The sequence below is a fragment of the Hemibagrus wyckioides genome, linkage group LG11 (genome assembly GCF_019097595.1).
Source record: "Hemibagrus wyckioides isolate EC202008001 linkage group LG11, SWU_Hwy_1.0, whole genome shotgun sequence".
Classification (NCBI taxonomy): Eukaryota; Metazoa; Chordata; class Actinopteri; order Siluriformes; family Bagridae; genus Hemibagrus; species Hemibagrus wyckioides.
The window spans coordinates 14,341,128-14,368,126 of record NC_080720.1 but is presented as its reverse complement, the minus strand read 5'-3'; the positions used below and the strand labels follow the sequence as shown (position 1 = coordinate 14,368,126).

Here is a 26,999-nt window from a genome sequence, read left to right as displayed (position 1 = left end):
TGTCACTTTATTCTTCTGTTAGGTGTGTTTTTATTTTGCGCTAGCTGTACATAGTTTATAGTAGTATACAGTTGTATAGTAACATTGGATAACTAAGTAACTGGAGGTTTAAAGACTCGTAGATTATAAAGTAGTATATAGATGTTTCTCTACATAAGGATTCAGTATTGCTGAATTCCGGCAAACAGCAAAAAATGGGTAATAAATTAGGTTTTGGCCAAAACTTTTTTTTTTTGCCAATAGCATTCTAACTCTGTACTCCTTCCATAAATATTTTCTAGAAAAGTTTAGATAGATAGATAGATAGATAGATAGATAGATAGATAGATAGATAGATAGATAGATGGATTAGATTTTACCAAGGATGTACTACCATTTCAATTACTGCAGGCAAGCTTTTTTTTTTTTATCAGTACACAGCTGCAGTATCTGTAGTCAAACCCCATACACCTTACATTACTAAGCTACTGATTAAAACTAATCCAACTCAAATTGTACTTTAGTGAGGGGAAGTGTTGTAATTTTGTACAGATTTGCACATTCAGTTTCAATCAAGAAAAGACACAATAGTGATAGGACCAGGATTGATTTCTTTAACCTCTTTTCCTCCCCACACAGAATCGGCCCTTCAGCCCTCCGGTGCACTCGTCAAGCCCTCCACCTTTGGCACCACTGGCACGAGCAGAGAGTACCTCCTCCATTTCCTCCACCAACTCTCTCAGCGCTGCCTCTACACCCACTGTCGGTAAAGAGCTCTCCGTGTCTGTGTCAGGTGTGACTCCATTCTACCTGCTCTGTGTCTATGGTTTTGCAAATCGAATTGGTTTGCAAAGTCCAACATGGCTGCCTAGCCGGTTAGATTCTAGACTAATCTTTTTCTTGCAGTGTTACTTTGAACATACATTAAGTTCACATTTTATGTGCTTTATCAGTATTCTTGATGCAAGGGTGGTGTGTTGATGTCAATATTTCCCTCCAATTGAGTGGTTCTTGTAGTAAAAGAATGAGGAGAAGACATTTCTGACTAAAGAATTTTAATGCGTTGTGTAATGAGAGTAATCCATAACTTTTGTTAGACCAAATACAAGTGAGATTCATTACATGCATGATGATTTTAAACTGAAATTGCTCTGGAGGGTAATTTAAATGACACACAGTAGTTACATGTAAATAATTACATCTTGGATTTGGATTGGAATTTTGTTAACGCAGTTTCTCAAATTAGTGTGATGTTATTATATTGCCGTAAGCAGCTTTGAAACTAAAACACGAGTTTGAGTACTGATGACTTGCAGTATATCTGGGGCCTTTTCCAAGCCATTCATTTAAGTTTTTTTGGTTATCTCCATTCTGTTCATTTGTCATTTTGAGTTTAATGTTGTGTATCTGTGCAGCATGACCCTGTCTTGTGTTTAATGACTATTTTTTTCCTTTTAGTGTTTATTTTGATTTGAATTGCGTTTACCTTTTGTTTCTGTTTTGACGTCTGTCTCGTCTTGTGTTTCGGGCTGACGTTTTGTCTGATGTTGGAAGATGACGTTTTTGTAGACAAACTGCCCAGCTTTGAGAGGCGAGCTGACCTCCTAGCAGGTATGGTATGGGCCTTTCCTGATTTGGTGGATGCTTCGGTAAATACAAGAAAATTTAAACCATGCCTTTCAAATGCCTGTGTTACCTACAGTGCATTTGAACCTACTGGCATAAGTCATCCTTAAGACTTGTTGAAGTTCTATCTTTCACTTGTTGAATAAATTAGCAAATAGATCGGCCATACTTGTATGGTATTAGCGAGTTCATCTTTGTCCTCCTCCATAATTTTTCCTCAAAAAGGAAAAAAAATCCCTTATGCATACGCACCACAGGTAATCAATTCCACCCTTAATGTCAACAATACAGAGGGCAGAAGCAGCTTGGACATTTCACACCAGTTTTCCCCATCCTCTCATAATTCACTCCATTTGCTTGAAAAGACATGCATTCATAGTTCATCTAAGTGCACACTATTGTCATAACATTGCCGACACTGACACTATAAGCTTCACTGTGTATCATTCATAGTGTGTCCAAGGAGCATCTGTCTCCCAGGACACCCTTCAGAACCTGATGGAGACCATCCTCCAGCCAGACGCCAGACACACTCGAGCACACACAAGGCCTCTGTGGGTTTGACGTCTGGCATGGAAAGTAGCCCAGAGAGCAGAAGTGCTCATCAGTATGCTTCTCTCCTCTCTTCTAAGAGTGGAGTGCAATTTAGACATTAGACCTGGGTTTAAGCTTTTTGTTTATGCCTGTGTGAAAATCTCAGATTCTTGAATGCCTCTCATGCAATGCAAAGTGTCACTTGTGATACATTTCAGAATGAAAAAAAAAACACCCATGTTGCTTAAGACTCTTAAACATGTAGTATCTTGTCACATTTATTCTCTTGTAAAGCTTTTTAAATATCATTTAGGACTAACATAAATACTTTCTCTCCAGATTAGTTAAAAATGTTTTACTTAATGCTTTCACTCATTAGTGCCCCCTGTTGTTCATCATCCACACAACAGTGACAGTTTCCCTTTTCTACAGACATGACCTGTATACAAAAGCATAAAATAACGTTTAATAAATATGTACTTTAATAAATTAAATAAATATTACTGAGGCCATAACTTAATACTAATAATACTAGGAGCAGAATGATGACAAGGCAGAAGAAGGTGTTTAGAATTAGAAACCAGGCCAGTTCACACTGGAAGCACCTGGACTTTAATTCTAACTGATTTTAAATGCACACTCGTTTTTATAAACATTCAAGACAATGATAGATCTGTTTTGTTCTATCTTGAAGTTTATGAAAGTAAATTTAGTGTGTGATTTTAATTTTCAGATTAAATTGTCCTTTATCATAGGACTTTCTATTCAGAAGCCACCATGTAATGATTGTCACTTTCTTTTAATAAATTCATGACTCAGTAATCTGATTATATCACTTTGCTTGACTCAGATACCCGGGTTCTCAGGAAAAGAAACCTCCTAGAAATTCACTTGTGCAGTATTCACTTATAAGCATCCATTTGGGAGATGTCCCAGTGTCCTCAGCGCAAGTTACACTTGTGCTACTTACTAATGACACCTGGCATGTAGGATTTATCACACCTAGCTTTAGCTATCTGGAAGCCAGAATGAAGGTTGTTCTGCAAGATTTTTCAATTTTGCCACTATTATTTTATTAATGATGCACACCTACAGTATGTGATCGCATGCACATGGACACTTTATAAATATTAGTCATTTACAGTGTGACTAATATTTACAGTACAGTTTATTTACAGTTTTCATACCAAGCTCATATTGCTCATTTGAGTTTCAACATAAATGTTCAACATAAATGTATGGAATAGCAATATAGTTCATGTATAATGCCCCACAACTCATGTGTAAGCTCTGAATATTTTCTGAATGACAGCCTTCCCAACTGGAGCCCTTTGACCTAAGCCCCTGGCCCCTTCTCTGTGATGTTACTCATGCTAGTATCCTTTTCTCCCCCTTTCCCCTACACCCTCCCCTTCTCATCCTTCTGCCTTCCCTCCTCCCCTCACACAGAGACAGACCAGCCCTCCCTCGTATGGTTTGACAGAGGCAAGTTTTATTTAACCTTTGAAGGTAAGTCAGGCTTTTTCACCCAAGGACGTAGCGCGTACACGCACTCGAGTCTTATCTCTCCATCCTCATTCTCGTCCACTTCTCCCTCCATCAGTCACTCCTCCATCCACAGTGACTCCTTCGTTTTGGTCAGCCAGTGCCTCCTCCCTGCTCTCCCGCTCTCCTCTGCATCACAGCGCTCATCTGCTCATGTAACACAGCAGCCTGACCTTTCAGTGGGAATCACACATTTTCACATTCTGGCACTAACCCGTCATCACTAATTAAATGCTTTTGTGGCTTTAATCTTTAGATTTTTGGCCTAGACAGGTCAGATAGTAACTGCATGTATTGGAGTTGCATTTAATCTTGATTTAATCACCTAATCATCTTGGCATCTGTGTTCATGGTTGAGTTTATTAATTGTACATATGCTGCATTTGCACCACTAATTGTATGTGTGTAAATGCACTGAGTTTCCATTTATTCACTAGATTCACTAGATTGTTATCCTCAGTAAACTGGCATGTCAGTGTATATATAGTGTAGATGTATTTATTTACAGGATCCCTGATTTCTTGTGATGGATGGATGGATTAATAAATGAATGAATGAGTGACTGAGTTAGGGTAATTAGTGGACAAGTAGCAAACGATTACAAAAGAATTATTTTCTGTGATGTCTTATGCAAAACAGGGAGTGCAGTTGACATTTAAATGAGTTTTTTGTGTGTGCTACATGTTCTCAATAGGCATGCCGATATTAGAACTCCCAGAAACAGGGGTGTCTAATCTTATCTCCAAAGGGCTGTGGAGATAAGTTTGGACGCTCCTTTGGAGATAAGATTAGATGCCCATATGCAAAATATGGCTTTAAAAATGACATTAATTAAATATTAATTAAATTTGATTTTAATAGTGGAGGCAGATTTACACAAATGTAGCACCTCCCCTTTGGTTGTAAGAAGTGACTTGCCCCCCTTGTATTTTGCACTTTTTATATAGAAATGCTCCAGATTTCATATTCACTAAAGCAAAAACACAAACGAGTCAGCAGCTTTGTTCATTTAACAGCCACAATCCATGAATGTGAGAATCAGCTTGAATGCTTTCTCTAGGTGCCTCCATGACTGAATGTTTTTAAACATACAAAACATTTAGTAAATCAGGGTCTGGGTTGCCAGATTATACAACATTCAGATCTGGTTACCAGTAAACTGCCAACTCAGTGTAATTTATAAAGAAATGCAGCAATTAGGCAACATCGACAGAAAGGTGAGCTTTAAGTCTGTCTCTCTAATTCCATGTCAGGCAGTTAATTTAAGGTGCATGTAGAACAAAGTGTATAACCAGTTTTTACATATGGAGTCAAGGGGAAGTGATGTATTTGTAAGTTGTTTATTTGACTGTCTTATGTGTATGATCAGCATCGGTCATCTGTTTTGTTTCTTACTAAGTTTTTATTTTCTTTGTTGTTTTTTTGTACATCTCTTGAAAGAGCAATTTTCTTACTCCATGTCTCCATCTTACTGTGTGTGTGTGTGTGTGTGTGTGTGTATTCCAGGCTGTTCTCGTGGCCCGAGTCCCCTCACCATGGGTGCCCAGGACACCCTGCCTGTAGCCGCAGCATTCACAGAGACAGTCAATGCTTACTTTAAGGGAACTGATCCCAGCAAGTAAGGACACTAGAACATTCATTTAACATGCAATAAAATGATCTTAAATTAAATATTACCTATGAGGACTATATTAATGTTCAGTAAGCATTTTGAGCACAAACATTTAACAGTTAACATTTACATGCCCACAAAATCCAGCAGTTTAATCTCACTGTCCATCTTTAAGGTGTGTGGTGAAGATCACGGGTGAGATGGTGTTATCCTTCCCAGCTGGCATCACCAGGCATTTTGCCAATAACCCCACACCTGCAGTGCTAACTTTTAGCATAACCAACTACAGTCATCTGGAGCACGTCCTCCCTAACCCCCAGTTACTGTGCTGGTAAATAACACTTCTAACATACTTTTTATCATCTATATATTTTACAGCCATTTGGAGATTTCTTACAAGCTCCTTGTCGACCTCATTTGATTAAAATTGTAACATTTCTTGCTCAGGTCAAACATTATTTGTATTCTATCTTTTTTTGGTTATTTTCTTTTTTGTTTGGTTTTGGTATTTTGTCTATCTGACTTATTGATCTAGGCATATTTCAGCTCATGTCTTTTTCCTTTTTTCCTCAAGTCAGCTGATGGGGACTCACTTATGACTAATAAGCAGAGCTCATTGCCTTCATTGCCAGTCTCATACTTGGCAGGCTGCTTGTTCACACAGTAGCCCTGGAAAAAAAAAATTCTTTCAGGGTTTGAACATGGATTTACCTTACATCCAACTGTTTTACATTGTCCTGCCATTGCTCCCACAGCGACACCACCCAGTCCAAACCCAACTCTAAGGAATTCTGGGTAAACATGCCGAACCTCATGGCCCACTTAAAGAAGGTAGCTGAGCAGAAACCTCAGGCCACATACTACAATGTAGACATGCTGAAATATCAGGTACGAACTCTTACTGGACAATAAAGATTAAAATTTATAAGATTTACTCGACAAAATGATGTGAGAACTATTCTTAACTATATTTATAAACACCTCGTATCTACTCTGATGTATTTGTGTGTACTGTATCAGGTATCAGCACAGGGTCTTCAGTCCACTCCTCTGAACCTGGCCATGAGCTGGAGGTGTGACCCCACTAGCACTGACCTGAGAATAGACTACAGATACAATGGCAATGCCATGACCACACCAGTGGCCCTCAATAACGTACAGTTCCTCGTTCCTGTTGATGGAGGAGTCGGTCAGCTTCAAGCTGTCCTTCCTCCGGCTGTCTGGTGAGAGAACAATAACCAAGCTCTTCATCTTTACTTTCTTATTCTTATTATTAAGGTCATTTAAGCTGTAAGGGTGCTTTCATATAAATTAGTCTTGGTCATTTTGGACCAGTTGTTTTGTTTCACATTTGACCAGTATTTTATTTTGAGTGGACATACGTAAAAGTACCTTAAATACCTTACCTCTTAATTTTATGTATATACTGCTTTTTTAACTTAATAAAATATAATGTCTACGTTAATTAATTAAATTAATCTAATATCAATAAACAATAGGATATGATTAAGTACAGTAAATATAATACACATGAAAAAGCAGTAGTGTAAAAAATCAAGTTATAATTCAAGCAGTAAAAAAACACATCAAGGAACATTTTTTTTATTCTAATATTTGAGGCTGTCTCTTAATAAAAACAAATTATTTTTAGCTTGGATTTGAAAATCATTACAGCAAACATTAATGTATAGATTTTGTCCTCAATGTTGGCCTCTGAAAGCACTTTCTTTTATAGATTTTCTGACACTTCACTATTCTTGTGAACAAAGGGGATTGTACAAGGTCACTAGTTCACTTAAATAGCAGGGAGACAAGCTTAACAAAGTGGCTTATAGTGAAAATAAAACCAGTGCATGCTTGATTCCTTTAATGTTTTCTTTCTAATGTCATCTGAAATTCTGGAGCAACTCCATTTGCTCATTAAGTCTCAATCTAGAGGGTGTCCCATACGTCTAACATCATTGGAGAAAAACAGAACGTGGCAAAAACAAAAGCTTTCATTTATAGGATAGTAGATGATATGTCTGCTGTTTTTACAGCACAAATTCCTGTGAGTAGAATTGTGTGGATTTGCTCAGATATATCTCATATATATTTATATATGTGCGTGTGTGTGTGTTTAACAAAGTCATATTTTCACTTACTCATTTAGCAGATGCCTTTATCCAAAGTGGCTTACAAGCAAATATCAAGCAGGGGATAAGACAAGTAGTTCTGCTATACAGGATTTTTAATTCAGTGGTAGAGGAGTAAAGGCTAGTGTAAGGGCAGATATTTATTTATTTGATTGATTTTTGGAGTTGGAAAAAGTTGCGGCTTATTTACATGTCCACGAAAAAGGTGGGTTTTTAGCTGTATTTTGAGGATAATGGTAGATTCTGCTGTCTGGATCGAGGTTGCAAATTCCTTCCACCACTGAGGGGCAGTCATTATGAAGGTTCTGGAAAGAGAGCTTGCTAAGGAGGCACTACCAGGAATCAGTTATTAAAAAATATACCCTACCATGCTGAACATATGCCACCTACATCTGACTTATTTAAAGCTGCTTTGTGACAATGTCTATTGTTAAAAGGTCTGTATCTATATAATTTAACTAAAATTGTAATTTAGAACTCTTGTTCTTGTTGCGTTTTGTAAAAGGGAGATTTTGTTCATATCGGAATGAGGGTCCAGACATCAGAAAAGTGCTGAATGAGCTTTGATTCTTGACTGTTTTATTATGTGATGTTTATATAAGAAAATGTACCAGTTGAGGTGTTTTTTGATTTGGGGCAAGAGGCAATTGATATTAAATCCTGCACTCTTATTGATACAGTATTTGAAGCAATGCAATGTGCAGATCTTAATGTAGGACAGTTTGGGAGTGCAGATTGAAAGAGGAGTGGATTATGGGTGTGAGGCAGAGTGCTGAGTCTGACAATTTTTTTTTTAATTTGTTCTACCCAGGAACGCAGAACAGCAGAGAATCCTGTGGAAGATCCCGGATATCTCGCAAAAGTCTGAGAACGGAGGTAAAAAACATGCCCAAAAATGTCTTATTGAATCTAGCTGCTTCTTATTTAATTAGGCTACAGCTCACATTGCCTGTTTTGGCTCTTTTCCTCGCTCTTAATATCATCTCCAGGCGTTGGCTCCTTGCTGGCACGGTTCCAACTAACGAACGGCCCCAGTAAACCAGCCCCTCTGGCTGTGCAGTTCACCAGCGAGGGCAGCACACTGTCAGGCTGTGACATCGAGCTGCTCGGCTCTGGATACCGATTCTCTCTCATCAAGAAGAGGTTTGCTGCAGGTGAGAACCAAACCTGACTGATAAAGCAAAACTATTACAAATGGGCTGTGTGCTACAAAGAGGCTAATTAAAAAACACTGCAAAATCTCAGCCTTTGAAAATATCTTGAATGTGATCACATTTATTTTATATTTATAGGATTACAAGTAGGGCTGCACAATTAATCAATGTTCTAATCGTGATTATGATTACAAATGCCACGATTACATAATCGTTCAAAGCTGTGATTACAAAAAAAATCTACTTACATTATTCTGCATGCTTAAGGGGTGTTTACTGCATGTTGAATAAAGACTTTTAATAGGCCTAACAGTCTGTAGGCGTGTCCTTATCAACACCCCGATTATCCACTTGTGCATGTCTATCTCGTCATGTTAATTTCGCGAACATGTGCGCTGATAAAGAAACACCAGATAGTTTGCAAAGTGTTGCTGAGAAGAATCAAGAATTAGAACCGAAAAGAAATTTGCTTTGGTGTGGAATTATTTTGAATTCACTAACGATGGTGAGCGGTGTGTTATAGTGTGTTTCTGCACCATCAAGCAACACCACGAATTAATTCAGTCATTCAGCCACACACACAGTGCAATACAACCAGTGTTTTAGCGTGAAAAAAAGCAACAAGCTATGCAAGAACTCCCATCAAGACGTCGTTGTTTTGTGCTTCTCCGTATCCAGCAGGTTCTCCAAGACAAATGGAGATAATACAGTTTCCAGCGCAGGGTTTAAAATACGCCCTGGATAAGAGATATGGTATCCCGTCCCACAATTACTTAGCCTAGATTCATAAATTAATTTTTTTTAGTATAACAATATTTATACCATGCATATTTATTTATTTTTATTTTATTTATTTATTTTTTTAAAGAAACCGATGCAATGCAAAACAATGTAAAGTTGACATTTGAGTCTTTTCGGGAATAATCTTTTCAGCTTTTTTTTTTAATTTTTATAGAAAATATGGCATGTAGTTGCTTCAAACAACTATTCAAAATATTCAAAGCTATTCAGAATACCATTTTAATGTAAATTGTGATAATCAGAATTAATAATCGCAATTACAATTTCAAGGGAATAATCGACCGTTATGATTTTTGTCATAATTGTGCAGCCCTAATTACAAGAAACTACAAGAAAAATATATGATTAATTAACATTTGTTTAGACTTTTTTAAGCATTGAAAAACATAAATGCTTAAAATAAAAGATGGCTCCACATGGACAGCCTAAAGATACATGAGATTACTATGGATGGAATCACTTAGAAACCATAAAGATTGCTTTGGATGGCAATTGATGCAAACAGTTTTTGCACTCGTCTCCATCAGTGAACCGTTGGTAAATTAAACAAAATAGACTTCAGGTTAAAACTGGAATGTATTTCCTGGTATATTCTGGAACTGCTATTAATATTACAGTGTTTAATGGGAAGCAATGGTTGTGAGTTCAAATCCCAGGATCACTAAGCTGCCACTGCTGGGTCCTTGAGCAAGTCCCTTAACCACTCAGTTGTATAAATGAGATAAATGTAAGTCGCTCTGGTTAAGCATCTGCCAAATGCTGTAAATGTATTCAGTAAAATGACTCACACTGTCCTCTCTTTGTAGGAAAATACCTGGCAGATAACTAATCTGCACCACAGCCCCATGCAGAAGAGTGCATCTTTATGGACTAAATGAAATTTACTCAAACCATATGAGAGATGGTCACTCTGACCTCTGCCGGGTGTTTTTGGGGATTCCCTTTCTAGATGTCTGACCCAGGCGGAGGCCACACTCCAGCAGTATTTTTAGGGTGTACTTCTCGTATTTGTAAAATCGTAAACATTTCAGAACTGTATCGCTGCTGTTAGACAGCATGGGTTTCTCCTAAGACTAGCCTCTCGTCTGTCTAGCGTCTAATCGTTGAACTTGTTGGCTGTGGCTGCCTGAATACTTTCTATCTCTCTAAACATGCTGTCAATGTTGAAGCTGATCAGTTAGACGATGTGTCTTGAGGAGGACGAGACACTCGAGATCTTTCTGCCGATAGAGAAACGTTCCATCTAGAACCTCGAAGGTGTTTCCAAACTGACTTGAGGATTTCAGGCTGAATAGGAAACTGTGCAGGATTTGACCTGCTGCTTCTTGACATTCTTATTGGCACTAGAGGGCATGTTATTTTAGACACTTAGATAATTTATTATTCATTCAGGTAACTCTTCGGTGTAATCTTTAAAAGCTGAATCAGGCAAAAAGAAGGACAGATGATCCACAGTGGCAGAAGATTTAAACCATTATTGTAAAAAAAAGTTTTTGTGCTCCTGTTTGGCACATAAAAGTCTTGTCCTGTTTTAGCTCCTGTTCAGGCAGCCACAGCTGAAACTATGTCTTGCTTGCAAATGTATTTAAAAAAAAATAAACAAAAAAACAAGGATTTCTTTCAGTTGAGAAAAAAAGAACTGTTTAAGATGTAATTTTAAATGGATAATATATATCTTGAAGGGCGTTTGGTGTTTTTCCTCATACTGGTGACTAGCCTTTCTGTTGTTCCTAAGACAGCAGTGTTAGACTTCTGAGTACATCACTCTATTTTTATTTATTCCTGATCATTTGTTGTACAAAAAAAAGAAACAAAAATTCAGTGACTGTATATGTATAAACTTTGAATGGTATCACAGTTTAGGATCCTTAAAGTTATAAATATTTGATTCTTTTTTTTTTTTTTGTTATCTGTGTAGTTGGGTAACCTGTGTACAGTATAATGCGGAGGTATAATTTTTACATTTATTTCAGATATAATTTTTTAAACTCAAGTGCAACAGAGAATCGAGCTGTATGTATATGGGTGGGGGGTAAAAGTGGCTGAATACTGTATCCGTGTGGGTGGATCACGCTTTATGAAAGCAGTGTTATGTATATCTGCACTATTTAGTTGAAACATGAATCAGTTTTTGGACAGTTTAAACCCTTTTACTGTTCACACCATTGTGCTGCATTCAACTGTTCTCATCTTCCTGTGCATTTTATTTGATGTCTCAAGCATGAACCCTTGTCAAACAACCCAGTGATTGAGTTCATGGATTTATTTTATGAATCATAATGTCTCTGTGAGATGACAAGGACGAGGTTTGGCAAGTGGTTAGGATGACCAAAACGCTACTTCTTTCTCTTTTTTTTTCCTTTCTTTTTTTGTATTTGTGTGTATCTCCGAAACTGTCCCCAAGAGAGAAAAAGCTGCATATTTTTAAATGTTATAAACTATTAATAAAGTGATAAAATATTGTTTCTTGTGGAAAGAATACCACTGTGCTACTTTTGAACTTCCCACATTCTCTGATATCTGTTATGAAGAACAAAAAGATCCTCCTGTCACAATAAGTGGCTGCTGTAGAGAAAACACTGGTGCTTTGAGAAAGTTTATTCCCATCTGTTTTTTGTTTTGTTTTTTTTGCACTCATACCTGCTGTATGTTGTAAAGGATCAATGCACTTGCCTTTAAACATTAACACAACATTCTGTGTTGAACACATTCTGAGAATCCCGAGTGCAGTTCTCTAGCCGAGAATAAGTTTTCTCTCCCTAATCCAAACTGAAGTGTTATCCAGACTGTGCTTGAGAGGCAAGAAGCTGTGTTGTATGTCAGTCAGGTACTGTAATTGAAGTGTGTGTGTGGTGTGAGTATGAGTGTGTACTGTATGTGAGTGTTTCTGAGGTTGTGAGCATGTGTGACTGACTGTTGTTTGATCATTCTAGAATTTTCTTGCCAGCAAAATGTGCAAGCTGTGTTTGTACAGAAGGTGTTAACAATGAACCCGAGATTCTTTGCTCTTTCCAAACCAATAAAAGATGTAAGCAGAGTGTAATGATTTTTTTTTTCTTTTACTACAGCGATTTTCAGAAAATGTTGATTTCCATGTGACCAATCCATTCATGCTTTTATAATTATTCATTTATCTTCAGTCAGCACTCTCTGCCGGTTATGGAGAAGTAAATCCTAAGCTTATCCTGGGAACAATGCAGGTGAGAATACACCTTGGAGGTGGCACAAGTCCATGGCATGGCATTGTACACACATTTATACATATCTTGGGGCAATTTTAACATTTGCAGTTTATCTACCATTATTTTTTTGGAAAGCCAACACAGATGCAGAAAATACAAGCAATTGGTATTTATGATGAGTGTGGTTAAGGTGTTGAACTACTAAGCGGAAGACTGTGATTTCTAATCCCAAGACTGTGAAGCTGCCACCTCTGGGCCCTTGAGCAAGGCCCTTATCTCTCAACTACTCAGTTGTATAAATGAGATAAATGCAAGGCACTGGGTAAATACCACAATTAATGAACTAGGCACTATATAAACAAATATAATTATGCAGTAACATTTATTAGACAAAAAGAAAAAATCAAAATATACATTACATCAAACTCTCTTGTAGGCACTTGAATCACACAAAACATTTTTTTTTTCTACAAACCAAGCACTCCCTCCTATCATATTGAATATACAGAATGCTTGGGTTTTATGCCCAAATGTATGGTCATGTGTACTGATTCACCAGGCATTTTCAATACCATGAACAGAAAGACAGCTGCTATTACTGATTTTAAATAACATATAAGGCCCACGGATCTCTCTCTCTCTCTCTATATCTATTTCTCTGTCTCTCTCGCTCTCACTCTCTCTCTAACACACACTGTGGAGCTTGTGAGCTTGTTAAGAGAGCATGTCTGGTCCTCAGCACAGGAGAGAGAGGTCACTCTTCCGGCAGCCCACCTGACAGCATACATTGGTCATCATGGGGTTCAGGTCTCGTGTTGACAGATCTGACCCTGTGCTCTCACTCAGGTCCTCATCACTGCTTTGCTCTGCAAGAGAAAACACTGGGGAACACACATACACACGTCATGTTAGTAATTACATCCACTTTTTCCAATAAGAATGTAACATTTTCGCTGGCACTTTCACTGCTGAAGCTACAAACAAGAAGTGATGACCAGTAAAGAGAAGTTATTAAGTGGGTTCAGGGCAACATTATTTTCCAAAAGCCCAGGCTCCAGAGATGTCCAGTTAGATTATGCAATTACACAGTAGAGAAAATCTAGTTACACAGCATGATGTATCTATTAGAAATGCATGTTAACATAACTGATCATAATTACACTGTGTTAAAACATCAGGCCTGTGTTCTGGTGCTGTCATGGGGTCTGTTCATTCAGAAATCTGGCTGTAGATGGAAAATCTGGACAATAAATTGGAATTTAAATGACCTCAAATGGTATTGAGAATGAGGATGGTGGATCGTTAATGATCAGAGAGGGAAGTGCTAATAGGTAGCTGTTGCACTGCTCATGCTATTTTATATCCTGTAAGATCAAGATAAGAAACCAACGGACTGCTGATCTCTAATTTGTGTAGTAGTAGTTCATTTGTTAAGACTTTGGACTACTGGGCATTGTCTCAAAGTAGCTTTACAGAAACATTAAAATTCAGAATAAATTCATAATATACTCATAACTTTCAAGACACTTAGTTTGCCTTCACTATTTTACACTATTTTACAGTATACTGTAATCTTTTTTTAATTCCAGTATCTGCTGTAAATCAGAAGAGGATGTCTTCCCTTTTGGGTCTGGCTCCTCTCAAGATTTCTTCCTCATAGAAGTTTTTCCTCGCCACTAATGCCCAATTGTTACTCTGGATATTATACATTAATATACAACCACATTTTTGTTATACAAAAAAGATGAATTAATGTTGTTTTTTTTAACAAATCTGTAGTTGATTTTAAAATGACAACAATCTAAAGGAATAATAGTCATCCTTATGTATTCAGCCTGTACGGCATAATAGAAGAACTGAATGCCTTCGGATATAAATAAAACTTTAACTCACCGTCATTTTGTGGTGTAAGCAGCCTTCTCCACCTGGAGCCTCCGCAGGTGTAGACTACGGCCCGGATGAATTCACGGCCACAGAGCTTGACCGCCTTGACCTCTGCCTGCACCTGCACCACGCTGCAAACGGCCCACAGCAGCAACAAGGGCACCAGAGGCAACTGATAACTTTTTCTCATAGTGGCTCTTACAGGTTCGTCCTTCTTCCTTTCTTCACTAAGTTTAAGGCTGGAAGCTGGTCTGTGAAATGTGCTGTAACTTGTGCTCTGTTTATATAGGACCATTCTCCATCCTTCTGGGCTCCCCTCCAAACTCCACCCTGTTCACAGTGTTCCTCTCAGCTAAACATGTTTATAATTCCTGCTATCTTTAAAGGCAGAAAAAAGGGATTTTCAACAGGTAGGTAAGTGCTTTACTGCCCCAATCTAGAATCAAATTACATCCCTTTCAGGAAAGCACCTTGTCTCCTGACTGCTCCAGTGTAATGGTTTCATTGCACTGATATCTTTCATAATGCAAAGTTAATCGAGTCATACCTTTAGCATCAGACCTCACCACCCCCACCCCCGGCAAAACATACAAAATCACATAATCTGATTGCCATGTTATTATGTTTTCTGAAACCAGCTGAGCCACAAATAAAAAGTGGAAATGATTATGATCACTCTAATATGGACCATAATGGCTTTATTGTCAGAGCGACGTCTCCTTCGAGAAGGTTAATATGTCCCTATATGCCAGATATCATCCTGTACAATATTTAAAAGATATAGAAGTAGTAAACACTATTGTTGAAGCCCAATTTCACAATGGCCTCAGATTCTTGTTGTTGGTAACCTGATGTAGTCTTCTGCTGTTGTAGTCCATCCACCTCAGTGTTCTTGATGTTTTCTGCTAACCACAGTTGTAAAGAGTGACCATTTTGAGTTACTGTAGACTTTCTGGGACCTCAAACCAATCTGGCCATTTTCCTCTGAACGCTCTTTACCGACAAGGCATTTCTCAAAACAGATTTACTGCTTAGCAAGTGTGTTTTTATGTTTTTCACACCATTGTGTGTAAACCCTAGAGACTGGTGTGTGAAAATCCTCAAACCAGCCCATCTGGCACCAACAACCATGCCACAGTTAAATCCACAGCCAGCACACTTTTCTACCATTTTGATTTTATGCACTGATTGGACACCCGCATAAATAAGCAAGCAAACATGTGTTCCTATTGAAGTGATTAATATGGATGGATGGATGGACGGATGGATGGATGGATGGATGGATGGATGGAGTATATGAGCTATATGTTTTCATGTACATTTTGCAAAATTAATTTCACAGTATGTTTGTTTTGGGGTTTTTTTCTACCAGTCAACCAAAAAGTACTAAGTCTGTTACTGTGGTCTATAATAGATAAACATAACACACTAGCTAAACCATGTGTCGTATATAATCACAGGTTAGTCACCCCCCCCATACCTGCTGCTCTGATGAAGCCCTCCACTGTGTTTACTCAGAGCCACTGACTGAACTGCTCAGCACTAAATTGTTTGATTTGCACTAAAAGACTCTGAATATTGAACTCTCAGGTAAATCATGGATTACAGCAGCTCACATAATGACAGCCATTTGCAGATCTCTCATGGGGTGTTGATGACATGGATGGGTTGTAATCTGTCCACAGGTTCTGGTAATCACACTCTTTATTCCCTCTCCATTAACTTTTAGTGTGTTACTGTAAAACCCATCACATCCCCTCCCATGTAAATGCAAGGTGTTTTATTTGTAATTTCTCAAACATTTCTTTCGTTCTTATTCTTGGATTCGGATTTGATTGGATAAGAATATATACTACATTTAATTGTGTGTTTAATTCAAATCAAAACCTTATTTTAGTTATTGATAATTTTTCAGAATTTGGAAGTCCTCTAAATGTTATGGTTTATTTTAAGATTCTTAAAATATATCAGGCTTTTTGTACAATGCCCCTAGATTGGGTAGGCACTGAACAAGAATCCTTCCCAGATCAGCCATTAAATATATATCTATACTCTTTAGATATCAATGCAGAAAAAAATCCTTTTCTTAAAAATACAAATTCATACAAGTTTGGCATGCTGCACATAAACATATAGGTGATACACAAGGTTAATGAGAACATACTGTATGTTTGCTAATATTACAGATGTGTGTGCTAAATGTTTGAATGAGAAAGATAAACTGTATGTCCTGTATGTCTTTGGGAATGTCCAAAAATTGTAAACTTCTGGAAGGAGGTTATTAGAATGTCTGTCCGACACATTTAACACTAAAGTCCCTATGAACTCTGTGTTATTGGAATATATTTGATGGACTTTTTATAAACATTGAAACAGACTGAACTTCTAGACTTTTTCAAGCCAACAGTGTGATTGCATTAGGCTGGAGTGTATGGATGAGCCAAGTTTGAAAAAGGATAAGGAATAGATCAGACTGTATCGGGCTAGAAAGGCTAACTTACATTACCAAGGACATGAGGAAAAAGACTTTGTTCAGCTATAGGAACTATTGAGCATTGTGAAAACTTTAAAATGTAGTCTTTACTTGAAAAGAAATTGGGAACCCTATTTGTAATTATTTTAGTGCAGTTTATTTGTATTTTATTTATATTGTAACTGTTTCCTGAGGGGGAAAAATGGTCTTTCTCTCTCTCTTTCAGAGCTGACTGGCCAGTGAGGAGCTGACTATTTTCTCCAGTGTGTCCACCTGCCAAAAAAATGCAAGCACCAGTGAAGGAAGGGTATATAACATACAGTACAAGCCTAACCCTAGAAGCTGTAACTAAGAACTGCTTTATTAAGTACGGGCACCCCAGCTACTTTCCTGTTTTATTTAATCATTCTAATCTTACCTGCAAAAAATATTTTTGTCTTTTTTGTCATAAGAGATAGAATTAACTGTTCTCAGGCCCCAACCTTTAGACCCTACTGTATGACTTGCTGTTTTATTGCTAGAATAAACAGTTTGACTTGTTGAAGTTCACCTCTGCTCCATCGCCTGCTGTGAAGTTCTTCAGCTTGTAGACGTTGACTTTGCCCTCACTGTCCCCTACTAGAACACAGTCTGCCTTCAGAGCAAATAGCAGAGTGGTTGGTCCCACCCCTGGAATGACCTCACTTACTAAAGTTGGACTCACACTGTGAAATAGAAATGAACCAGGAATGAAAGAAAAAGCAATCTAAGCAAAATAGGTATCAGAATGAAAACCCTGTCATAAGGTGCCTTTTCATCAGCTAGACATCTGTCAGTAAAGTAAGGGATATGAAATCAAATGAGAATTGTAAAGGTGCTTACAGGCTAGCTCCCAGATCCCAGATTTCCACTCTGTCCTTATTGACCGCCCCAAACACAGTAGCCCAGCAAGGGGACCACATGATATCATACACAGCTTTCTTGACAGAAGTGAAGCTCAGCACTGGAGTAAAGTGATCCTCTGTCCAAAGCTGAATGGTCCAGTCTGCAGAACAGCTGAGGAAGACATCTGGACAAAACGGTGACTGTGTGACCTTATAAACTGGACCCTATGGAGATTGGGCAAATTTCAGTCAGGACAGGCAGGAAATGCAGTACAGTATATCTCACACACACACACACACATACATACATACATACATATATATATATATATATATATATGTATGTATGTATGTATGTATGTATGTGTGTGTGTGTGTGTGTGTATGTGTGTATTATGCCTTATTTTCACTACTGCATGTGTGGCTGTGTGTACAAAAGTAACCTACCAGGTGATTTGTGTAGGTCTCCAAGAACTGAACGTTGTGTGAACAGGAGCATTCATGAATGTGTCCTTCTTCCGTTCCCACCAAATACATGTTGGAATCCTGTTGCATAGATACAAGAATACAACAATACAGATAGGTTGCACTTCTCCCTAACTGAAGTAATAGTTTGTGATCAGTTTGAGTCACACTATGTTCTATTCAACCCAAAAGCTTATATTTAGACAAGCAAACTTCATATACCAAAATTTCTAGGTTGATCAACTGCATCTGTTTTGTAAGTGAACTATGCATTCAACAATAAACATGATTTTTTTGTTTGGTCCAGTGAGACCTTTCTAACCTGGTGGTCAAAATCAAAGCAGAGTCCAACGGCCCAGTGAGAGATCAACGGCTCCTGCTTCCACGGTTTCTCTGTTTTTTCATTCCTTATCCTCTTCAGCTTCAGCATATCTGGGTTAAAACAGTGACACACAACAGACACACAAAGAAAGTAAGCTGACCTTTTTACAAAGACGTTAAGGGACAGGACTAAAATCATTTTTGACTAGTCACATAGATCAGTCTAGTCTAATGATGAAAACGGAGGACGAAAGAGCATTTTATCAGCTCATCTTTGACCTTAACAGAAAACCAGCCATCCATTTCCACCACGACAGAGACATGTTCAGTGGTTTGTTTGTTTTTATAATGAGTATATAAAAGGTTTTTTTTTTTTTAAATTTACCAGCACAGTCAAGTCCTTTATGAAGGAACCATTCACTGATCCTCCCATCAGCAGACACAGAGAACAGCGTCTCTTTTTTATCTTCTACTGATAGACCCTGTACACGATCGATCCACTTCACCTGCGACACTAGTGCCATGTGTTTTTGGGCACAGTTCCTGCAGAAGAATATGGAACATGGTCACTGATACAGCTACAGTCAGACCTAGTGTTACAATTTAAAAAAAAAAAAAAAAGAGTATGATCATCCAGAACCCTTTAATCAAACAATTTCCAAATCTTACTCTTAAAGTGTATTTACAGTAGTACTCCACAGTGCTCTGCTCTTTTTATGCTGTAGAACCGTGCACTATATAGTTCTATTTTCTAGAGAAATTTCTAAAAACAGTGGGGAAACTGTAAAACTGTACAAGATGGGATGTCATAGGAAACAGGAAGCTCAAGAATGTTATTGTTGGCGATGTTTCAGGATTTTGATGTAAGTACATTACGCCCATATAGAAGTGAACAAAAACAGGTCCAATACACTGAAAACCTCTTAGCCAAGCTTACTTCCTGTATCCTGTTTTTTTACTGCTTTAAATGTTTTAGTGTTGAGCAAAATCAATCATCAAGAAAATCATTGTCAAGTGAACATCTGGTGTCATAACAACGAATAAAACCGCTTTTAAAAAGTATTTTGTTCACTTTTTAGGTCAAGTGCAAAAAAACACTGACTGCAATCAATTCTGAAGTATTGATGGGCCATTTTCAAAGTGAACACCCACTGAACACGCTGAGGTTAACTATATATAAAATCTAACCACAGAGAGAGAGAGAGAGAGAGAGAGAGAGACCCTTCAAAGAGACAAGCACAGTCACGATCATTTCAGAATGCACGACAGCCCACATCCATTTGTACTTCAGATGAATTGGGAAGTAAAAGTGCTCATATTCTACCTGCTGTCACAGACCAGTGTTGCCTCACTGCTCTCTATGCTGTAGATAGCAATGGTACCATCATACAAGCCCACTGCTAACTGACTGGGATTAGAGTCTGAGAAGTCCAGGGATGTGACACTGGTCTTGCAGTTGATACTCTGCTCAGGCCACTATAAAAACATTCAGTAGCACAGTCACAGCTATAGAAACATTTACTGACATTCTGATTTATGAAGTGAATGTGAATCATACAGCAGGATTTTTCATAGACCAGACGCAGACCAGTCCAGAGGTCTGATCCTTGAAGTCAAACTGTCCATATCCCACTGCCAGAAAGTCCTACAGCAGAACAAAGAGTTAGTCAGAAACTTTTATACTATTGATTCAATTACATTTTTATTTGTATAGGACTTTTAACAACAGACATGAACTACACAGCTTTACAGAAGATTAATAATAAAGATGTATCATTAAAGACACCACCCACTCAGGACATAGAATATTTGTCCTCTTACCAGTCCCACATATAGACTGTTTAAGAAGTGCTGTTAAGTACAGGTGTGAAGGACTAAGGACTACATTAAACTAAGCATAGACTTTGTTTCTCTAGAAATACGCACTACAGTACACTTTACATACAAATCAGTTCACTTTGCTGCTCTATACAATGTGCAACATGCCTCTAATGGCTCTATGTTATATGCAAAATATACATTCATGTGTCGTATGTATGTATGTATGTATGTATTTATTTATTTATTTATTATTTAATTTATTTTTATTATTTTATGTTTGTTTATTTTTTATTTTATATTCCTTTCATAAGTGTTATGTTTAAATGCTCTTGTTGTTGTCAGAGACTTACACTAAACTTCATTGTATTGTATATAAAGAATCTCTATGTTATCATATCCTACCTTATCTTATTTAGACCACTAAAGAGCATGTAAACAAATTAAGAGTATCAAGAACATGTTACAGGGTCATAATGTTAGATGAAGAAGATATTCACAAGAATACAGCAGAGTCATATCAATCAAATGAGAAAAAGGAAGGCTGAAACAGTGTGTAGTAAGTTACTGGATTTTTCTTGTTCCATGCCATGCAGCTCACACTGTGGCCCTTGGTTAGCTCACAGCTGAAGGTCCAGAGGAGCTCCAGAGCTGGGCTGAGTGAATCCTCTTCCTTAACCTCAACTCTGTCCTCTTCATCTAGGTTTGGCACACAGTCTAGCTCTGAAAAGAAAAAGAATGTTCAGACCTGCTCTGTAAATCTACAAGATTCAATATATAAATAGTAGCTGGGTTGTGGTAGCCTAGTGATTAAGGTGTTGGCCTACTGATCCAAGGCCCTTAACCCTCAACTGCTCAGTTGTATATAAAAAATTAGATAAAAAGGTATATAAAGTAAAGTTAAATACAGGCTTTGCGTTGAACTTACACACCACACTTTATGAAAATAATGTCTAAGTAATGTCTTTTTATTTAAGAATTGATGTTGTGTTTAAATCAGTAGAGTATTAATGAATGGGTAGACACCGCTCATTACCTGGCAGTATGGGCAGCCCTTTGTAGGCTGCTAGTTTGTGTTGGTAGATGTTCAGCAGAAGTGTTCTCTCCAGTACCTGCAGGGACTGCTGGAATGTCTCTGAGTACAGGATCTGCTCTGAGTCTGGCTCATCTACCATCTGAGTTGTGGAACTCTCCATCTCTCTTTGAGAGCTAGAGGTACTAGCTAATTAAATAAAGCAGAGTTAGTGAATTATTTGCATGTTATATGACATTCTAGAAACTGATATTGATCCATGATGTTTTATCAACCAAAGATGTTGATTTATTTTCTATAACAGCAGTTCTGAGGGTAGTGATGGCTGTAATTTAAACGGCAGGTTTATATTAATGTGATTGTTTCTGTAGTAACAACTATAGAAGGGAGTGACAATCCACATAAACAACATTCACATATCAATGTGTGTGGTTATTGACACAGTAAAGTTTACTGTTTAGCATTTTTGGAAGAAGTCCCCAGTATCTCTGTATTGTTCAGCCCTAACGCTGTAACTGTAGGTTTGCAGTGCAAGACAGTCTTAAGAACAAGCGATTATTTATAGCTGCTATGTAGTCAGTGGAAGTCAGGAATAACTTGTTTCATGGACGTTCCAATGTAACTATTGGGGGCAGTGGTGGGTCAAGTGGTTAAGGCTCTGTGTTGTTGATCGGAGGATTGGGGCTTCTAACCCCAACTTCCTCAGCTGGGATACGCAAAGAAAATAATTCCACTGTACTTTAATGTATGTGTGGTGATAATAAGGGATTGTTGTTCAACTATTTATGGCTAAAAATATTTCTGCAAATTTAGCATTCGTCTACCTATAAAAGAACAACCTGTTGTGTTATTTTTTACATAATAATAGCAGCTAACAAATCTGAAGCTGAGTAATTGAAGGTACCACTCCTTACCTGTGCTGGTGGCACTGACTCTGGACATGGGTCTCTGGAGACCTCTGTCCGACTCTAGATGATGAGTGGAGGAGACATCTAGGACACTTGTATCACTACCTGACTCTTCTGCCTCACTGCTGCTCACACACAAGTCATAGATGTCCCAAATGGTTGCCATTAGACCTGCACACAGGGATTAATATATTGTTCTTCTATCAATTACTTTATATACTGTATCTTTAGTATTTCTGCTTTTACCTTGCCTACTAAAGGCAATATATATATTTTTTTCATGCAAATATTTCTATTTTCAAAGTAAATGGTGATATCAAATCCATTTCTGCTCTCTGAGATGCCCCAAGTGCTTGTTCATAAGCATCTAAAAACACTTGTCTGACTCATTTTATATCAAACTTGGGGCTATAAGATTGAAAATGTCAAGCCGAATTCCATTCCACTGGCAGAATGGAACACAAAACACAAAACACAAAACAATATATTGAAAAATGTAAGTTTTTGTAAGTTATACACAGCAACTTGCCTTTTTCCACCATGATGACCCGATCGCTCTGGACTACTTTAGATTTATAGGCGCCGTTAAATGTCTGCATTGATCGCTCCACATATACATCATTTTCCTGTCTGCTCTTGCAAATTTCTGTATACACCTTGTTCCTCGTCCTTCAGGCACAAAGAAAGAGACATATGCAATTATTGTGTTATGTTTATGCATAAAGCTGATATTAAGTATTTCTGTAAACAAATGAACAGCTGAACAACTCAGTGTTAATTCACAAACAGTTTGCATGACGTCAGCAACTTTACACTCATCAGCTCATACTTCTGGAACACACACCGATCAGGCATAACATTATGAGCAGTGAGAGGTGAAGTGAATAACACTGATTATCTCCTTATCATGGCACCTGTTAGTGGGTGGGATATATTAGGCAGCAAGTGAACATTTTCTCCTCAAAGTTGATGTGTTAGAAGCAGGACACGTTTAACAAGGGCCAAACTGTGATGGCTAGACAACTGGATCAGAGCATCTCCAAAACTGGAGCTTTTGTGGGGTTTTCCTATGAAGGCCCTACCTGGCAGCTTACAGGACTTAAAGGATCTGCTGCTAATATCTTGGTGCCAGAAACCACAGGGTTAAAGTGGAGTTTATGCCTTGATGGATCAGGAATGTTTTGGCAGCAAAAGGGGGACCAACACAGTATTAGGCAGGTGTTCATAATGTTATGCCTGATCAGTGCATACTGTAGAGCATGCAATGAAAGATGGCTTGGGATCTTACCTGACTGCTTCAGCCTCTTCGGAGTCGAAAGATACAGACATTGCAGGAATGTCCAGGAGGCACATGTTCTCTGTCTCAGTGAGGTTAAAAACCTCTGGACTGTTCAGTAGAGGCTCCTCGATCTGCTCGTCTCTCTTAATATTTAGTTCTTCAAGAAACAAACACGTCAGAGTTATAGGTAAACACATACTGCTGAGTTTATTCATGTAGAGGCTTGGGAAAGCATTTTTGACTACATATAGCTCAGAAAACTGCATGCTTTACAAACACGTTTCACCTAACTATCACATTCTTATGTGCTTTTTCTACATCCCATTCCAAACTCCAAGCCTTTCCAGAAGTGTGGTTTGGTAGATGTGGAACCAGGTGCTCAAAAAACACATATTTGCATGATGGACAGATGCCACCAAACGTTTGGCTGTGTAAGTGTACTTTGTTTCACAAAGCGGACAGGTCTGATGAGACAGGCAAACCTGAGAGACTAATCAAGGTTTCTTGTTTTGCAGAAGGCTCCTCAAGTTCATCACTCATAGATCCCATCGTAGAGTGACTTGCCCTCGACACAAAACTACTCCCAAAAGCAGACCTGAAATAGATCATCTTTAATTATTACCAGTTCAATTCATTTGTATTTGTATGGCACTTTTAGCAATGGACACTGTCACAAAGCAGCTTTATATAAATATATAAATACATATATAATATATTCCTAATAAGCACGACAGAGGCAATGTTGGCAAGGTTAAACTCCCTGAGTTGATATGCGGAAGAAAACTTGAGAGGAACCAGACTCAAAAGGGAAGCCGACCTTATCTGGATGACACTATAGAGTGACGTTATAAATTATTTCATTCTATATCTGTTTACTATATGGTCAAAAAGGTCAATTATGTAACCAGGAAATTCATCCTAGTTTTAACATGAAGCCTATTTTGTTTAACTGTTTACTGATGAAGACTTGAATGCAAAACTTTATCAAATGCAGTCCAAAGTCATCTTTATGGTTTCTATGTGGTACCATTCACATTAATCTCATGGATCTCTAATCTGATTACTCTTGACTCAAAAGGAGAGAGCTCATGTACTATAGAGAGGAACACCTAGGAACTATCACTCAGTTTGCAGCGTAATTACATGGTAAAGGGTCCTGCAGAGCTTGCGCTTATGGTGTGGTACGCTGTGGACAGAAAGTCAGAGATGGTCATATCTGATGTGTCATGTCGTGTTAATATTTTGCTCTGTTTGTTTTGTGTGGCTCCGGGTTCCGGCTGGTACAGAGGCGGAGGAGTGACGTCCTTCCCTGTTTCATCAAACACCTGCGCAAAAAGTTAGTGAACATGTTATTAAACAGATGTTTTAGCCTGAAATTGAGTCTGAGTTCAGACACACCAAGTGGCTTGGCATAATGGCTGTTACCTGGACAGTGTGTCTGGGGATTTGAACAGAGCCTTTATCAAGAACTTTACTGTCTCTTGCTAATGTGAAGCTCCTTCGGCTCACAGACGCATTGACACTCCTTCTGTTTGTGGAGCTTTGGTTTATATGCAGTGTTCCAGACCCTGACTGATTCATCACTCGTGATGATCTGAGGATAATAATATCATCATCATCATCATCATCATCATGGGGTGCTTAATAAAGGACAATTAAAGATTAAATTGAATTAAAAGCATAAATGAAATAGTTTTAAAAAGTATGAAGCATAGCAACATTTTATTCTGATTGCTGTAATAATAATAACAATAATACTAATAATACTACTACTAATAATAATGATAAGAAGAAGAAGAAGAAGAAGAAGAAGAAGAAGAAGAAAGAGACGCAATGTATGTTGATTTACACCAATTAGGCATAACATTATGAGCAGTGACAGGTGAAGTAAACAATGATGATTACTTGGGTGATGATGATGGGTGGGATATATTAGGCAGCAAGTGAACATTTTGTCCTCAAAGTTGATGTGTTAGAAGCAGGAAAAATGGACAAGCGTAAGGATTTGAGCAAATTTGACAAGGGCCAAATTGTGATGGCTAGACGACTGGATCAGAGCATCTCCAAAACTGCAGTTCTTGTGGGGTGTTCCCAGTCTGCAGTGGTCAGTATCTATCAAAACTGATCCAAGGAAGGAACAGTGGTGAACCCGGCAACAGGGTCATAGGGTGCCAAGTCTCATTGATGCATGTGGGGAGCAAATAGAAGGCTGAAGGCTGGCCTGTGAGCAATGGAAGAATGTGGCCTGGTCATTTTCTTTTAAAACACATGGCTAGCCGGGTGCATATGGATCGCTTAACTGGGGAACACATGGCACCAGGATGCACTATGGGAAGAGGACAAGCCAGTGGAGGCAGTGTCATGCTTATGTTCTGCTGGGAAACCCTGGGTCCTGCTACCTAAGCATTGTTGCAGACCATGTACTTCCTTTCATGGAAACGGTATTCCCTGATGTCTGTGGCCTCTTTCAGCAGGATAATGCTTTGTGCCACAAAGCAAAAATGGTTCAGGAATGGTTTGATGAGTTTGAGGTGTTGACTTGGCCTCCAAATTCCCCAGATCTCAATCCAATCGAGCATCTGTGGGATGTGCTGGACAAACAAGTCCAATCCATGGAGGCCTCACCTACAGGACTTAGAGGATCTGCTGCTAACATCTTGGTGCCAGATACAACAAGCACACCTTCAGGGATCTAGTGGAGTCCATGCCTCGATGGGTCAGGGCTGTTTTTCAGCAAAAGGGGGACCAACACAATATTAAAAGCAGGCGGTCATAATGTTATGGCTGATCAGTGTATGTCGTTCCTTGTCCTGAACATATGACTGATCCTAATGAGAAACATGAAATTATTTAATATAGTAATTCAGCTTTAATAAAATGGTTAAAAAAATAAGGGTATAAGGGTAGCTGATTTTCAAGAATGTAGTATAGATAGTAGTATTAGCTCACATAAAGACTGTATATGTATTTTATTCATAAAAATAATAACTTACGGAGGCACTTTTAAAGAAGGTCGGACTTGTTTTGCTGTTTTGTTGGACATTGTTTATCCTCAGTCAACAATTATACACGAACATCAAAAAAAGTACTGTAGTAATGTGAAGGACATCGAGCTCTCGATGCTTCTATCGGAAAAAATACCAAAACACGACAGGGTGAATGCAGGAAAAATAAAAAAAAATAAAAAACAGTGCCAGCCAATGTTAAACGACACCAGTCGTCCGGTGCACGCGCAGGTTTACTGTAACCTTGGTAACAGCCCCAGCTCACTAAACATGTCAGCTCGTCCACGTAACCACCAGATGGCAGCAGATATATTACCTCTGCACAAAAGACGTGCAACTCCCCCGAAGAAGAAAGCGGGTTCACTTCAAAACGGCTGCCTAG

General features: G+C 38.3%; 3 protein-coding genes across 19 annotated transcripts in view; 1 reads left to right on the top strand and 2 right to left on the bottom strand.

Annotated features, from left to right (window-relative positions):
• Positions 1-12,429, top strand: part of sgip1a (SH3GL interacting endocytic adaptor 1a) — a 71,294-nt gene extending 58,865 nt beyond the window's left edge. For 7 of the 16 annotated variants that reach the window (XM_058403097.1, XM_058403098.1, XM_058403096.1 and 4 more), the window contains 10 exons: positions 619-772; positions 1,534-1,590; positions 3,589-3,648; positions 5,191-5,302; positions 5,472-5,627; positions 6,052-6,184; positions 6,317-6,519; positions 8,243-8,307; positions 8,421-8,585; positions 10,193-12,429. In XM_058403097.1, the coding sequence (XP_058259080.1) occupies positions 619-772; positions 1,534-1,590; positions 3,589-3,648; positions 5,191-5,302; positions 5,472-5,627; positions 6,052-6,184; positions 6,317-6,519; positions 8,243-8,307; positions 8,421-8,585; positions 10,193-10,215 (1,128 nt within the window). In that variant the 3' untranslated portion in view covers positions 10,216-12,429. The remainder of the gene's footprint in view (positions 1-618; positions 773-1,533; positions 1,591-3,588; positions 3,649-5,190; positions 5,303-5,471; positions 5,628-6,051; positions 6,185-6,316; positions 6,520-8,242; positions 8,308-8,420; positions 8,586-10,192) is intronic. The other 9 variants (XM_058403104.1, XM_058403102.1, XM_058403101.1 and 6 more) reach the window with 9 other exon arrangements.
• A 504-nt stretch (positions 12,430-12,933) lies between these two features.
• On the bottom strand, positions 12,934-14,892 carry insl5a (insulin-like 5a). Its single transcript, XM_058403115.1, has 2 exons — positions 14,462-14,892; positions 12,934-13,449 (listed from the first exon to the last, which is right to left on the bottom strand). The coding sequence occupies exons 1-2, from the start codon at positions 14,745-14,747 to the stop codon at positions 13,304-13,306; spliced, it is 432 nt and encodes a 143-aa protein (XP_058259098.1). The 5' UTR covers positions 14,748-14,892; the 3' UTR covers positions 12,934-13,303.
• A 921-nt stretch (positions 14,893-15,813) lies between these two features.
• dnai4 (dynein axonemal intermediate chain 4) lies at positions 15,814-26,846 on the bottom strand. 2 transcript variants are annotated; one of them, XM_058403114.1, is made up of 18 exons: positions 26,606-26,846; positions 25,518-26,440; positions 25,038-25,206; positions 24,756-24,937; positions 24,095-24,207; positions 23,622-23,769; positions 22,863-23,002; positions 22,340-22,504; positions 21,429-21,614; positions 20,961-21,115; positions 20,133-20,219; positions 19,899-20,050; positions 18,960-19,117; positions 18,576-18,685; positions 18,236-18,334; positions 17,787-18,013; positions 17,476-17,629; positions 15,814-17,198 (listed from the first exon to the last, which is right to left on the bottom strand). In XM_058403114.1, exons 3-18 carry the CDS (start codon positions 25,191-25,193, stop codon positions 17,148-17,150), a joined length of 2,283 nt encoding a protein of 760 aa, XP_058259097.1. In that variant the 5' UTR covers positions 25,194-25,206; positions 25,518-26,440; positions 26,606-26,846; the 3' UTR covers positions 15,814-17,147. The 2 variants fall into 2 exon arrangements, with proteins under 2 accessions (XP_058259097.1, XP_058259096.1); XM_058403113.1 differs by lacking the exon at positions 25,518-26,440 and having other exon boundaries at positions 15,815-17,198.
• Positions 26,847-26,999: the final 153 nt, after the last annotated feature.

What these genes read in the sequence shown, in the direction of transcription:
- insl5a (XM_058403115.1), bottom strand. Translation starts at nt 14,747, where the DNA reads ATGGTCCTATATAAACAGAGCACAAGTTACAGCACATTTCACAGACCA. An exon ending in GCTTACACCACAAAATGACG is followed by an intron (nt 13,450 to 14,461) that starts GTGAGTTAAAGT and finishes TGTGTTCCCCAG; the next exon opens with TGTTTTCTCTTGCAGAGCAA.
- dnai4 (XM_058403113.1), bottom strand. Translation starts at nt 26,655, where the DNA reads ATGTCCAACAAAACAGCAAAACAAGTCCGACCTTCTTTAAAAGTGCCT. An exon ending in TCTGCAGGACCCTTTACCAT is followed by an intron (nt 24,208 to 24,755) that starts GTAATTACGCTG and finishes GATCTATTTCAG; the next exon opens with GTCTGCTTTTGGGAGTAGTT. An exon ending in AACCTTGATTAGTCTCTCAG is followed by an intron (nt 23,770 to 24,094) that starts GTTTGCCTGTCT and finishes TGTTTCTTGAAG; the next exon opens with AACTAAATATTAAGAGAGAC.